Source organism: Rhododendron vialii, chromosome 5a (assembly GCF_030253575.1).
Source record: "Rhododendron vialii isolate Sample 1 chromosome 5a, ASM3025357v1".
Lineage (NCBI taxonomy): Eukaryota > Viridiplantae > Streptophyta > Magnoliopsida > Ericales > Ericaceae > Rhododendron > Rhododendron vialii.
Genome location: NC_080561.1, coordinates 29,308,695 through 29,323,429, shown reverse-complemented (window position 1 = coordinate 29,323,429; position 14,735 = coordinate 29,308,695). Strand labels below are relative to the sequence as shown.

Below are 14,735 nucleotides of genomic sequence, written 5' to 3'. Positions count from 1 at the left end.
TTGTCTTTTTGACACACTAGGGGTTCACTTGCACCCTCTCCTAATATGCATTGGCGGCTTATGCGCTCGCATACGTACACGGGGATCTCTTAGGACTCTCAATAGTAGATGTAAATGTATGCAGGCAAAGATTGGCCGAGAAAAAGAGTTGGATGATACTATACAACATCTTAGGGGAAAGAAGGCAGATATTTATTTAGAAGTGGCTGAGATCAGGGTAATCACCAGCTTCCATTGTCAATTAGATCTGTGAATAATGGCATCATAACTATTCATTTTTTGGTGATATTACAGGGCTATACGAAAACTTTTGACTAGCTCCCCAAAATGAGCATTCTAAACTTGTTTGAATGAACATATGCTCATCCACTAACTGTAAGGTCATAGATTACAACAAATCATAATTTGGCATGCTACCTTTGAAGGATATTCTGACCTCCAGTGAACATTTAAATCTCCTTTAGATTGGAGTTGGACTAGTGTTACTAGTACAATTTGGAGGGAACAACGGAATTTTGTGCTACACCAGTTCAATAGTTCAATTTTTGAAGCCGCTGGTATGTCATGAGCCATTGGTCATATTTTTTTTTTGGAAGTCTAGAATTAAGAGGAAATTAATGAAAGAAATTGATTGTCAATGGCTTATTGCAGGCTGTTCAGTTAGTGTTGGGACAACAGTAATGGCTATTATTCAGGTTCTCAATCCTAAAAATGCTTTCACATATGATGTAGCTCAAGAAACTTTTGAGGTAATTAGATCTTTTTGTTCTTTCTGCAGATTCCCTTCACTGCATTGAATGTATTTATAGTGGATAAATCCGGCCGACGATCACTTTTGATGGTTAGTGTGTGAAAATCCTGTTCATATTTTTCGGTTTTTATTGATCTATGAGACCATGCAACGAGTGCTTGTAGGTTTCTGCGGCAGGAACATGCTTGGGAAACATTCTTGTTGGGCTGGGATTTCTGTTCCAGGTTTGTTCAAGAAGGAAAGTATAAAACCAAACCCATGGGCTTCTTTTACTTACCGCTTCATTTGCAAAATAAGCACCCATTTCCTGAAAATGATGCTTCTTTTGCTATGGAGGCGGAGAGATTTGTGTGTTCTAAGGAAATAAGGGTAATTGTGTTTACCAGAACCTGGAGATTGGGATTGGATTGAGTTGAGGACATGTTTCGATGTGTTCATAAAATACTAGTTGCCCAATGATGACACAGGCATCATTTCTTTGCATTAGTTATTTTGTGACTAAAACGGTGGTCGGACAATCAATAGGAAACGCCCGCCATATATATTTCATCCAATTTACTTTTGGCCGGAAAAACTTTGCCTTTAGAGATTGAAAACAGTTTAGCCTGTCATAAATGATTTTTGCTGAGCACATATTCGGTCAATTATTATATTGGCACTAAAGTATTGTTACTAACCTAAATATTACTCAGTGAAAATTGACATTGGTCGACTAAAATTAATTTAATCGACAAAATAATTTGATGTGCGACTAATATTTATTTAATTGGTGATATATTACTTTTTGCGACCATATTTCATTTAGTCTCGTAATGTGCTATTTGTTGTAATGGCTTGCTTTGTTTTTTGTTTCTTTGATTATCTCTGAAATGATGTTTTTCCATGCTAGGGTTTTTATTACTCAAGCGAGCTCTGTGCTATACTGGTGTCATGTGGCATACTGGTAATGTCATGTAATTTACTCTTTTTTGTTTTCTTTTACATCTTTTCTATGTTAGTAGCTCAATCTATGAAGCACCGACATGGATATGGATACGGGATACTAGTAATATACATTATGAGTACAATAATCTGGTAAAACGTAAGAAGATTGGATACGGACACGACGAGGATACTTTTCTAGCAATTATATTTTTCTATTAGGTTCGTCTCATAAAGATTATCTGGTCCCAAAACAAGAATTTAAAAAAAAAAAAAACATTTTTGTGGAAACTTTTCAAAAAAAAATTCGCAAGTTATTGGATATCAATAAGTTCTTTTAATTTGTGGAAAAAAAGCTTGACTTGTTTTTTTGACATAAATGCATTATATTTAAGTTCTCATTTTTGCAGATCTGACAATTTTTTGGGACGGAAAAATATATTTTGTTTGTATGAGGCAGAAAAATAAAAGCAAAATAAATAGCACATTTTATTGAATTGCTATATTTAGCATTGACAAGTGCAAAACAAAAAAAAAAAATCTATCATTAGCAATGTGAGTGCGTATCAGCGAGAGAGAGCATAGATGCAAGCACACTAAGGCATATGGGGGCCACGGCCCCCGTGTGGTTTCGAATTTAAATAATAATCCAAGTTTTTTTGTTTAAATATCAAAATTATACATGGTGGCCCGACACCGAATAAAAATAGTGGATAGAAAGGGCATTTTCAATTATAAATATTGTCAGAACACATGCTTCAGATGGAGGATGAGTTTCTCACAAATTCTTTGGTTATATTTATTGAGAAGGAAATTGCTGCAACAATTAGTTCAAACTCAATCATAGATGACTTTCGGATCTAAGGTATCATTAGATTCCATTTTGATATATGCTTGAGGTATAACATATTGAGAAACTTTTGTTTTCACCTTTTAGTTGTTTTTGGTTTGTTAATATCACCTAGATATTGTGTTCTGTAATGGGTATTATTTGGTCATTCAGATATTTTATATTCTTGAACATCGAAATTTATTGTTCATGTTGGCTGGCCCCCTTGTATACAAAATTCTGGTTCCGTTCCTGAGGGAGAGGGGGAGAGCTTGTATCTGTGTATAAAGTTGGAACACAAAAGCTTGTGAATAAAGGCTAAGAAAATAACGATATGTATATCGACTCTAGAGGCTAGTGTTTCTATGATGCTATGTATCAACTAATCATCTGATGTAGTATATCAGTATACGATCTATGTTTTATTTGCGCTTTGACCCTTACGAAATAGTTCAAAAAGTTTTCATTTTGACCTCGCTGTATCCCTAAAGTAATCCGATGTATCCCATAAGTATCCCGCGAGCATAAACGTATCCGAAATTAGAAACTTTTGTGGCAACTGAATACTTTTTGCCATAGTAACCGCATATCGGTATACAATACATGCCCAATGGAAGACTTTTTGGAGTAGCCGTGCTTCATTAATCTCAATGAAAGGCATTTCGTGGAAGGACGTTGGTTTAGGCTGTAACCACTTGGCAAGTCCCTACAAATCTTTCATCATGTCAGAAATAAACGTGAACATTAATGATTGGGTGCTCGAGCTCTGAAAACCAGTAGCCGTTGTCACTGGCTTAAGAGTTCACATAATTCTTCAGTTTATTTTGTACAGAACAAAATCTTAATTAGAGTTGTCATGGGCTTTTAAATTTAAAATTTCTTTGCTTTGAATGTAACTTTTTGGTTTCTATGATCGAGTTGTAGGTCAGATGATTTAATTCATATATGATGCTCTATCCAGGTATATTTTGCATCCTGTGCAGCAGGCATGAATGCCACACCATTTGTCCTCATGTCAGAGGTAATTGTAATTCAATAAATATATTTGGCTGAAACTTTTAATTTCTGCTCGTGTGTGGCAAAAGAATTATTATTATTTTTGATAATTCAGGTGTCCAGGCTAGCTTTCGCACACCTCGACTGATCCTTGAGGACCAATCCCACTGCCCCTTGCGGCGGTCCCCAATTAAAGCCATTAATAGTATTTTTGTTGCATAGACTGAATGAGTTTGGTTTCTATTTCAGATATTCCCCGTGAACATAACGGGCTCAGCTGGAAGCCTTGTGACTTTTGTCTACTGGTTTAGTGCATGGATTGTTTCCTACAGCTTTACCTTCTTATTTGACTGGAGCTCACCAGGTGATGCTTTTGTAAGAGTCAGGATCCTATGCCCTCCAAAAAACCTCCCCCCTGCACTCCCAACTCCCACGCGGATGCTGTGGTGGGAATCTTGAAACATTGAATCTCAAGGGCCCGAGGCACATGAAAACTCTGATACCGTAGCAAATTATGCTTTGGAAGGAACATTCTGATATATGGTGCACGTTTGTTTTCACACGATGAATTTAGAGATCGAACTTATGGCAAAGTTTTTCCTATTTAGTTTCTTAATTTTTCTTGGAAGAACAGAAAATCGATCTCAAGATACAAAATTTTGAGGGAGTAGCAAGTTTAGATGATTGGTCATAGCTATATTTTATGTTTTACTTGAAGGATTTTGAAAACAATCACTGTTTCGTTGATTATTCAATGCTCAAACAAGTACACATTACCAGTTCAAAAAAAAAAGAAAAAAGAGTACACATTATATTGGAGCAATATTCCGGTGTTGTAGTTAGGACGCATGGTACCCATTCCTAGTACTGGAAGATCCTAATAGGCGTCGTGTTGCTCGGAATACATTGAGGACATGAGACCATAAATTAAGGACACGGGATACCATGCCTGCATATTTGTGTCCCTTTGTGTTTAGTTTCCATCAATCTTATTAGTTTGAATTTGCTGCTTCAGGAGTATTCTTCATGTTTGCTGTGATGTGTGGCTCAACCATTCTATTTGTGGCAAAGTTGGTGCCTGAGACGAAGGGTCGATCTCTAGAAGAAATACAAGCATCCATGACTCATGTTCTGCAATGACACTTCAATGAATACTACTAGGGAGATATTCCATACAGTACCTGCATCACAATTCCTCGAAATTTAAATGAATAAATGTAAGATGCAGTTTTCATTTTCCTCATAGAAGGTTTCACGACATCATGATTTTCTTGATGTTAAAATTGCGTTAGTCTCGGTGGTTATTTTTAGCTATTGTGATCATCGAAATGTGCCACCAGTGAAGGCCATTTTTTTCTTCTTGTTTGTTTAAGGGCGTTTTAAAGTGTTTTTGGGCAAAAGATAGCTTCATTTAAATGGAAAAATATTGATACGAGTTTGTAACAATACTTTTTGAGATTTAAACGAAACATATGTTGAGAAAGTTTACTGGCAAACTAAGGCGACAATGCTGTTGAAGGCAGAGGATAATAAACAGAGATTTAAACGGCACATATGTTGAGAAGGTTTACTGGCAAACTAAGGCGACAACGCGGTTGAAGGCAGAGGATAATTCCCTGAGGTGTCGGCAACCACCTTTCACCCACCTTCATGCGTAGCCTTCAGTGGCTTGTTTTCTGTTGTAATCTTATACGTATGTATTGATAGGTATTGTACAGGGTGTGGTCCGCGTGGAGATACAGAGTGAGAGAGAGAGGGCCAAAGAGAGGGGTTTTCATGTAATTTGTTATTTGATTTGAGTAAAAACAATCAGGAAAATTTATAAAAATGGTTCTTCTAGTTTCACTCTAGTCTTATTTTCGTTCTCTAAGTATCAATTGCATCTCTTTTGACTTTCAAGTTTGGTTTTCGTACCAAATTGGTCTAATTAATAACGCCAGTCAGCTAAACTGGATGGAAAAAATTAGATTGAGGGTAGACGTTATCAATTGGACCAACTTGGTACGAACTGCAACGTTCAAACTGCCATCAATTTGATTTTTTCAGTCTAGTTTGGCTAACATAAATAATCAATTGGATCAATTTGGTACGAAAACCAAACTTGAAGGTCAAAAGAGTTGTAATTGATACTTGGAGGATGAAAATGAGACCCTAGTGAAACTAGGAAGACCATTTCGATAAATTTTCCTAACAATTGTGAAGTTTCCTATCATTTAGACTACAAAATATTGACACTGGTTTGAAACAATACTGTCACGGGTTTAGATGTCACAATTGTTGAGTAGGTTTATTTACCAAATAAGTCGACAGACAACCTGGTGATTGAAGGTAGGGGATAAGAACACGGCTTTCTCAGTCGCGATCCTTTTGTGAAAGGATTAATTTGTCGAATTTTACTAGACCGGACGCAGAAAATCAATATTGATCACTTTTTGCTGATAAAAAAAAGACACATTTATTCTGATATATGGTGCACCCTTGTTTTCAAACGGTGAATTCAGAGATTGAACGTATGCCAAAGTTTTTCCTATTTAGTTTTTTAATTTTTCTTGGAAGAACAGAGAATCGATATCAAGATCCCAACATTGGAGAATGTCGCAAGTTTAGATGCTTGGTCATAGAATGTAGCAAGTTTACATTAATGATTTCAAAACAAAACACTGTTTTGTTGATTATTTACAATATAATCGGTATGTATTAGATTTCCGTTGAATCCTCACCCCAATGTGCGCTACACATGTGGATGACTCTAAGTGTGTGAATAGCGAATGCACCCCCAAAGTGTAAGTGACGTGAGTATGTGTGCGAATGTATTGCCCAGCTAGCTACGTGCCACTCATAAAACCGGTATAAGGCAATCTCCATTTCATGCTTCCTTTTTTCTTCGCAACGTAGACATGTTGACCGAGCTTGTAACTCTTTGCTCACTTCAGTTAAGTGAAAAAATGGAAAGCTTAGTGAAGAAGTTTTGGGGAACAAAATGAATAGGAAAAACCCCTAGTGCTGCAGCTCCAGTGGCAATATGGGTGAGCTGTAAACTCAGACGTTCAGGTCGTAAGAGAGAAATTTTTTGTGAATTCCGCGTGGGTGGAAACTGCCGGCCTAGTTTTGACCTAATTGGTAAAAAAATAGTCGAGGTATGCGTAAACTACCTGCTTAGTTTTGACCTAACTGGGAAAAAAATAGTTGATGCGTGCGTAAACTGGCCAGACACTCTGACCGTCGTAATAATATAATAATAATAATAATAATAAAAAAAGACATCAGGAAAAAGGAAGTTACAATTGTACCCCTCCAACTAATTTCACGGGGTTGAGTTGGTACTCAATTTATCACGTGGTTGAGTATAGCATGGAAGTTGGAACAGTGAACCAACAACCCCCCTCTCCACCAAACAACAAAGGGGCACTGTTGTACTCTCTCTCTCTCTCTCTCTCTCTCTCTCTCCCCACTGTCTTTTCTCTTTTGTTTGAGGAGAGGGAAAGCATGGAAGAAACGAGGCCTCTGCTTGTTGAAAGAAGGCCTGATATTGTTGAGCCAGCAGCGAGTGAATATTCTTCATCCACCACCACCACGGCTGTTCTTCGCCTTGCAGCCTTTGTTACATTCACAAGTTCATTTGATTCTGGTTGTGCTGTAAGTACTCATCAACTATACATATATTTTTATCACTATGTAATTTTTTTTTTTTTTTGGCAAACTTCACTTTCTATCCCATGTGGTTTGAGCTACGTGCGGCTACAACCTCTTAGATTCAAATTTTGCACCTAACCTCCTTGTGCTTTGTAAACTTGTGCAGACGCACCCAATTAACAGAAATAATGCAAAATTCACTAATTGAAATGTTGAAAAGTCCAATATGCTCTCATTTTATTCCTTGATTTTTTTGGTCCTTGAATCTATCCAATTCATCTCCTGTACCAAAAATTAGATCCGAAGTGTTGATATTGTAGAGTTTGACGAATACTATGTCCATACCAAAATTCAAGTCGATTGAAAAATGAAAACCTCATGGTTGAATAGAATTTGTTTTGAAATAAATGTTCACATTTAAATTTATCTCTCAAATGTTCTCCGATCATTGAGCTATTGATGGCTGATCAACATGATTATTCATAGAAATGCACTTTTATTTTAATTAATGCATTATGAATGGCTTGAATTAAAATTTTAATACATTGACTAGATTCAAGAGACATGCGAAATACAACTATGTTAACATGAACGTAATTGAGTACAGATGCAATTATTCACAGAGCACAAGGGTTATGGATGCAACAAAGTAAGCCTGAAGGGCTATACACAAATGACCCAAAACCACACCGGAGTACAAGTGAAGTTTGCCCTAATTTTTTTTAAACTCCCACCTTGTTACCATAATCCTGACCTCTTTAATCCATTTGGATTATTTTTTTGTCCTTACTTAAATTTTTTCATATTTGTTAATTTTTTGTTATTTTTTTGGATTATTATGACGAAAGAAATATAAAAAGTAAAAAATTAACATCGAAATCCAATTTTTTTAATAAAAACAAAAAAATTGGCAGATTTGCTTATTTTCGTTTTTATTCAAAAAACTTGGGTTTCGATCATAATTTTTTACCTTTTAAATTCTTCCAGTCATAACGAAGTAATAATCTCAAAAAAAATTGATAAAAAATTAACAAATACGAAAAAAATTTGAATAAGAACAACAATATAATCCAAATAGATTATTTGGCAAAATAAGCCTAAGATTGTGTGGGATTTCTAAATTTTTTTACGTGATTCAAATTTAAAGGGACGGAAATGCAACGGTACAAAGGGATATGAATTTTGAACTCCAATCCTGAACCCGTCCATGTCCACAGACCTTCTCCACCTCACAGGAGAGAGAGAGAGAGAGAGAGAGAGAGAGAGAGAGAGAGAGAATTTGATGGAGGTTTATTACAATTGTAGATCGGATATTCATCAGCAGCAGAATCTGGAATCAGGGAGGATCTCGGCCTTACCACTGCACAGGTTTGTCCTCTCACTACTTCCCTCAATTATTTACTCCCTCCCACCCATAAGATTGGTCCCCCGCGGAATTACGTACATTAAAAATAATGTACTTACCCAAATAAATTTTTGTGCAATTGTTCGATACATTATTTTTACGCTCGAAAGTTTCATGTAGTTCCCTAAAGGACCAACTTCATAAACGGAGGGCGTATAGAGGTATATTTGTAGACGTGTGCATATAATCTTCATCTGAAGTGGTTTGGGTGAAGAACAGTTTGAAATTAATTGTAAGAGTATCCAAATGCTTTTACCGGCGAGAAACTGAGAAAAGATGTAGAACCGTTCGCGGTATGTTTCATGGTCACTTTAGTTCTTCAATAGACACCCCAGACCCCACCTCTTGTTTGGGCCCATGCACGAATCGCTCGTGATATGAATTTTTGTGGCTCAATTCTAGTGGAAATTTGTTTGTCTAACGTAAGAATTTTTGTGGTTCACCTTTCGAAGTTTTGAGGGTCATGTTATGAGAGTTTTGTGGTCCAATATATCAATATGAACTTTTGCTGTCCAACGCATGAAGTTTTGTGGCCAAACTTACCAATTTTGTTCAAAAATTTCGGCGCAAAAGTTCGTATGGGCCAACAAATGAACTTTTGCGCTGTTGGTTATGAATTTTGTGGTCAAAGATATAGTATTTGTGGTGGTTGATTCTAAATTTTGTGATGAGATATGAATGTTGTTGCTCGAGATACAAAAGCGCATACCGTACACCTCTCCTAAAGGAGGTGTGTGCTATAAGTGTATAACTGTTTGGTGTGGGTGTTCACACTAAGCATGGTGTAAAGAGTGTCTCTTGGTGGTTATTTGCCATGTGAAAGAGGGAGGGGGAGGCTACGTGTAGGCTATGTATGCAAGGGACACGAGGTTTTCTTTTCGGTTCTGGGCTTGGCCCTATGGGAGTAGGCTTATGATTATCCCAATGGGTGTTTCCTTGGTTGGCTTCTTGTCAATTTCAGATTTGGGTCTCGGATTTTTGGGCACAGGATTGTTCTTAGTTTAGGGATATGATGCCGTTCAAGTCCTCGTTCCTTTAATCTTTGTAACAATTTCAATGATTAATAAATTTTCGCCTTTCAAAAAAAAAAAAAAAATGTGTGCAAGGGACATAACTCTTCACTTTGGGCTTGTATTTATTGTGGATGGCTTTGTTTTTTTCTTTTTCCACGTCCCTACCGGATAAATAGGCATTTTGTAGGTGGTTTATCTCTTTGTTTCATGCCATGAACCCATCAAACCACTAGAAGATGTATTTGGTTTGAGAGTGAACCAACTAAAACCATCAGTCCAGGAGACTGATGGTTTTTTGTATATGCTTTTATCATATCTTTTAAAAGATGTGATTGCCTTGTTTCAAGTTGTGAGATTCAGATTATTGTTGTGCTCACCACCTACAATACACTATTACACCGTTAAACTTGAATGGACTTATTTGTAAACTAGAAAATTTTTATATGGTTAATTTCAAACGTTATTATTTCTTTCAGAAACTAAACAGCCCCTTAAATGAATTTCATGAGCAGTTTCCATATGAACTGTAGATCCTAAGCTCCACTGATCAAGCTTCTAAGCACTGCAATTGTATAATCCTAGAAGTTATACACTCTTGAAAAATGGGCCTATGACATCATACTTGACCCAGTTGTTTCAGAAGAAAATTCTCCCTTGGGCTAACTTTGTTCAATGTTCCTCCCCCTCGCGTAGTACTCTGTTTTCGCTTCAATATTCACGTTTGGAGCAATGTTGGGTGCCACTGTAAGTGGCAAAATAGCAGATCTCATTGGCCGAAAAAAGGTATTTTTTTTTTCTTATACATTGGATCTCTCCAAACCAAATGTGGTTTCTGATTGTTCTATGTTTACCGTTTAACTCGTATTAATGCAGTCAATCTGGCTCTGCGACATATTTTACGTCATGGGGTGGCTTGCAATACTTTTTGCAAAGGTTCTTTTCTGCAAATTCTTTCCTTCCTCCCCCTTATGCTATTTTAGGATCTTGTTTTGAACTAAAAGATGATTGAAGCAGGACTGCTAATCATTACACTGCAGGTTGGATGATTCTTTTTCTTAAGTTCTTTAGATTTGCACTATTTTTTGCTGCATATGAGTATTAACAGAATAGCAAAACTTAAGAGAAATGTTAGTTGAATTTCACAAAGAAATCAAGTTATGAAGGTTTGGGGTTTTCATTATAGTCTGTTCGTGTTAATTTATTTGACCCGTTACTATTAGTTGTTTTTATGCTTTTAAAAGGGTGTTTGGTGGCTCGACTTTGGAAGATTGACAGTGGGATTTGGTGCGGGGATTCAATCATATGTGGTAAGCATTCACGTTTCATTTTTGTAATGCCATACCTACGAAAAGGATTATTGGTCACCTAGGCAATGGATTATGTGCATGAAATGCCAAGTAAGAAAAAATTCAATACACTGCTCTCGCCTCTTTTTTTTTTTGTGAACAGCAAAAGAATAGAATTTACCTATTGATACACATTCACGGATATAGTGTACTATTCTCAGATGTTGATGCACCTTTTACACATTATTCATAGCTTTAAGGGTGATGTTGGCTATTTTCAAAAGTTATATATAATCATATACAAGTGATGTGCTCGAACGGTGTTTCTGAAAGCACCACTTCTTTTTTCTTTGAACACCCACCTCTCTTCGCCTTTGTTACATGGACTTGGGTGCTAGTATCGGGTGTGGGTGCAAGTCCAAGCGTCAGACCTTCCAAAACTTAAATCTTAGGATATTGAGATATGTGTCCCCAAGTTGCGTACGGGTACGAAGACACGTCCTGGACACTTGTTTGTAGTATATATAGCATAAATTTTCAGATTATCTGTAAATTATATTTAGAAATGTATTTAAACAATAAGGGGTTAAAAAAAAAAAACTTTGTGCTATTTCCTGTCCATGTGAAGTTCTCAAAATATTGTTTTTCTAGCTGATTTGATATTCCTTTTCTTTAAATATCATAATAGTTAGAGGATCCGAGTATCCAAATGGATATGGGTGTCGGACACATCGACACGGGTACTTGAACCAAAATGAAGGATCCATGTAACATAGCTCTCCGCATGTGGGGTAGTGCTTTCAGAAGTTTGGTGTGAAGAAGAAATAGGGGGTTCATTGAGAAGGTCTGATGGTGAACTATGTCCTTTCACTCAAGTTAGAGGGATTCTAAGAGAAACAATGCCATCATTAGATCAATTGGTTGAAGTTTTCTATGGATCAATGCTACATATGCTAAAAAAAACAGATGTGTGCCTTCAAATTAATTTTGAAGTGGCCTCCAGCACCCCACTTTTAAACAAAAATAGTGCAATTCAAAAAAAATCTTGCGATACCAAAACGGTCCATGATGCGATACAAGGTACTATTCTTAGTAGATTGTGCTACATAGTTGAAGACATGAAATTTTGTATCATCAAAGTTCATTTTTAATAAATCTAATTGGTTTTGTATTTTGTACTGGGTATAACTAGTTTTTTAAACCTTGAAGTATCTTACGATACTGGATATGTACTCCAATATAATGCATAAAATGAGAAAAACGGCACATGGCATCTCATTCCTGTACAAGTTTTTAAGCAGTATTTTGTGTCTATGTGCTTCCCAGTTTTTCTGTAAGATCAGAACTTTCTATGTGGGTTACCTATGTAAGTATCCCTGTAAGGCTGTAAAGCATGACCTAAACTTGATTTCCATTTCCAAACAGGCATCTGTATATGTTGCTGAAATCACACCTAAGAAAATTCGAGGAGGATTTACGGCAGCTAACATGGTAAAGTCTGAACTAAGTTGATTTGGATTAAAGGTTCAACTCTTTCTTAATTGGTTTGTATTTTGTGTATTTTACAGTTGGTGCTATGTTTTGGTATATCCTTAATGTTTTTCATGGGAAATGTCTTGACATGGCGCACCATGGCTATAATTGGTAACTCTTGAGTTGTCCAGACACCTCTCACCATTGTCTAAAAGCAGTTCCATCTTATTGGCTTTGATTTTGTTACTCTTGCAGGACTGGTTCCATGCTTCGTACAATCGGTAGGCATGTTCTTCATACCCGAGTCTCCAAGATGGTTGGTGAGTTCAAATTTTACTTGCATTGTTTTTCGTAACAGTTATGTTTTGAGGTGTTCAAGCTTTTGTCGAAACATATACCGTTTCGTTCCTATATTAGCTTGTCAAACAAAGCTTCATTAACTATGAACTATTAAGCGGAAGGCCAATTCTAATATTCTGTTATTGATTGCTTTTGCTTTTCCTCTATGGTTTTGGACTGAAAGCATTTCAAAGCAAAATGTACTCGGATTATTCTTGATTATTTCAGGGCACTTGAGATAATGGCAGGAGCGTACCGGGGGCTCCTATGAATTTCAGTCGGTGGTGGCATATAAGATTTGAACTTGTACGAATTTTGTATTGATGAATAATCAACAAATAATATTGTCTATATCAGTAAATCTAAAAGCTTAAAATAAAGTTTACAATGCATAAACAAAAGGGAAGTGTCGTAAATTAATACTACCATTGGTTTGCCACACCAAAAAAAGAGGATAAACAGAAATCGAGGTTTCTTGACTTCTTTTTTTTTGGGTGCTGTTAGAGGGTTAATTGGAAAACAAGTGCCGATATTCAATTTTGGGTAATTTGAAATAGTAGCGCATTTATTAAAAAACGGTTGTTTTCTTTTGAAACCCAGGGGGTTCACTTGCACCCTCTCCTAATAAGCTGTAGCCGCCTATGCGCATGTGCACATACACGGTGATCTCTACTAAATACAAGATGTTAATGTATACAGGCAAAGATTGGCCGAGAAAAAGAGTTGGAAAACACTTTACGAAGTCTCAGGGGGAAGAATGCTGATATTTTTTCAGAAATGACTGAGATCAGGGTAATCCCCAACATCCAATGTCAATTGAAGATATGTGAATATTGGTGTTGTAACTATTCTTTTTTTTATGGTATTACAGGACTATACGAAAACTTTTGAACAACTCTCCAAAACGAGCATTCTAAACTTGTTTGAGCGAAGATATGCTCATCAGCTTACTGTAAGGGCAAAAATTACAACAAATCAAATTTTGGCATGCTACCTTTGAAGGCCATTCTGATCTCCAGTAACATTTGAATCTCCTTTAGATTGGAGTTGGAATAATGTTACTGCAACAATTTGGAGGGAGCAACGGAATTTTGTACTATGCCAGTTCAATTTTTGAAGCCGCAGGTATGTCATGTGTCATTGGTCATGTAATTTATTTCAAACTCTAGAGTTAAGAGGAAATTAGCAAATAAAGTTGATTGTCAATGACTTATTGCAGGCTGTTCAGCTAGTGTTGGGACAACAACAATGGCTATTATTCAGGTTCTAAATCCTATATATTTCGTATAGGATTGTCAATGGGTCAAGAAACTTCTGAAGTAATTACATATGTTTTCCTTTCTGCAGATTCCCTTTACTGCTTTGAATGTTCTTTTAGTGGATAGATCCGGCCGGCGACCACTTTTGATGGTGAGCTTGTGAAAATTTTGTTCTAAATTTTGGGTTTTTGTTGATCCATGAGCCCTTATGCGAGTGCTTGCAGGTTTCTGCGGCAGGAACATGCTTAGGAAACATTCTTGTTGGGTTGGGATTCCTCTTTCAGGTTTGTTCAATAGGGGACTAAAAAAAAAACCAAACTCATGGGCTTCTTTTATTTACCCATTCATTTCCAAAATAGGCATCCAATTCCTGAAAGTGGTGCTTCTTTTACTACGGCAGCGGTGGCAGAGGGATAAGAGAGATCAGTGTGTACTGGGGAAAGAGGGGGTAATCCAGAACTTGGAGATTGGGATCGGATAGGGTTGGGGACATGTTCCGATGTGTTCCACGGCTAAAATACTAGTCGCCCAATGATGACACCATGTCGTTTCTTTGCAGTAGTTACTTGGTGAACGGTGGTCAGGAAATCAATTGGAAAAGCCTGCCAATATTTCATCAAAATTTCTTTTGGCCTGAAAATTTGTGCCTTCCGCGATTAAAAACAGTTTAGTCTCTCATGAGTGAGTTTTGTCGAGCACATATTCGGTCATTCGTTGTATTGGCGACTAATATGAGTATTAGTTGGTGAAAATTAATCATGGGCGATAAAAATTTATTTAGTCGACAAACCAATTTAAATTTTTGAGATTTATATTGATTTATTTAGTTG

The 14,735-nt window shown here is 36.6% G+C and overlaps 2 protein-coding genes across 13 annotated transcripts in view; both read left to right on the top strand.

Moving 5' to 3' along the window:
- The window catches only part of LOC131327362 (sugar transporter ERD6-like 5), a 42,381-nt gene that overhangs the window by 15,096 nt on the left and 12,550 nt on the right, over positions 1 to 14,735 (top strand). For 2 of the 9 annotated variants that reach the window (XM_058360491.1, XM_058360498.1), the window contains exons 3-14: positions 10,242 to 10,331; positions 10,422 to 10,481; positions 10,790 to 10,855; positions 12,260 to 12,325; positions 12,403 to 12,478; positions 12,563 to 12,627; positions 13,346 to 13,438; positions 13,518 to 13,598; positions 13,687 to 13,771; positions 13,866 to 13,909; positions 13,994 to 14,056; positions 14,130 to 14,189. In XM_058360491.1, coding sequence (XP_058216474.1) covers positions 10,242 to 10,331; positions 10,422 to 10,481; positions 10,790 to 10,855; positions 12,260 to 12,325; positions 12,403 to 12,478; positions 12,563 to 12,627; positions 13,346 to 13,438; positions 13,518 to 13,598; positions 13,687 to 13,771; positions 13,866 to 13,909; positions 13,994 to 14,056; positions 14,130 to 14,189 — 849 coding nt within the window. Of the gene's footprint in view, positions 1 to 6,891; positions 7,134 to 8,435; positions 8,499 to 10,241; positions 10,332 to 10,421; positions 10,482 to 10,520; positions 10,586 to 10,789; positions 10,856 to 12,259; positions 12,326 to 12,402; positions 12,479 to 12,562; positions 12,628 to 13,345; positions 13,439 to 13,517; positions 13,599 to 13,686; positions 13,772 to 13,865; positions 13,910 to 13,993; positions 14,057 to 14,129; positions 14,190 to 14,735 lie in introns of those variants that run through there. The other 7 variants (XM_058360492.1, XM_058360497.1, XM_058360494.1 and 4 more) reach the window with 7 other exon arrangements.
- LOC131327366 (sugar transporter ERD6-like 5) lies at positions 126 to 4,943 on the top strand. Of its 4 annotated transcripts, none has more exons than XM_058360503.1 (10): positions 126 to 217; positions 295 to 375; positions 465 to 557; positions 652 to 695; positions 779 to 841; positions 916 to 975; positions 1,641 to 1,694; positions 3,463 to 3,522; positions 3,747 to 3,861; positions 4,513 to 4,943. In XM_058360503.1, the coding sequence occupies exons 2-10, from the start codon at positions 351 to 353 to the stop codon at positions 4,635 to 4,637; spliced, it is 639 nt and encodes a 212-aa protein (XP_058216486.1). In that variant the 5' UTR covers positions 126 to 217; positions 295 to 350; the 3' UTR covers positions 4,638 to 4,943. The 4 variants fall into 4 exon arrangements, with proteins under 4 accessions (XP_058216486.1, XP_058216488.1, XP_058216487.1 ...); XM_058360505.1 differs by having other exon boundaries at positions 3,747 to 3,872; XM_058360504.1 differs by lacking the exon at positions 916 to 975.

Coding starts and splice junctions, on each gene's coding strand:
- LOC131327366 (XM_058360503.1), top strand. CDS start 351: ATGAACATATGCTCATCCACTAACT. Junction 376..464: donor CATATGCTCATCCACTAACT/GTAAGGTCATAG, acceptor AATCTCCTTTAG/ATTGGAGTTGGACTAGTGTT. Junction 3,862..4,512: donor ATTTGACTGGAGCTCACCAG/GTGATGCTTTTG, acceptor TTGCTGCTTCAG/GAGTATTCTTCATGTTTGCT.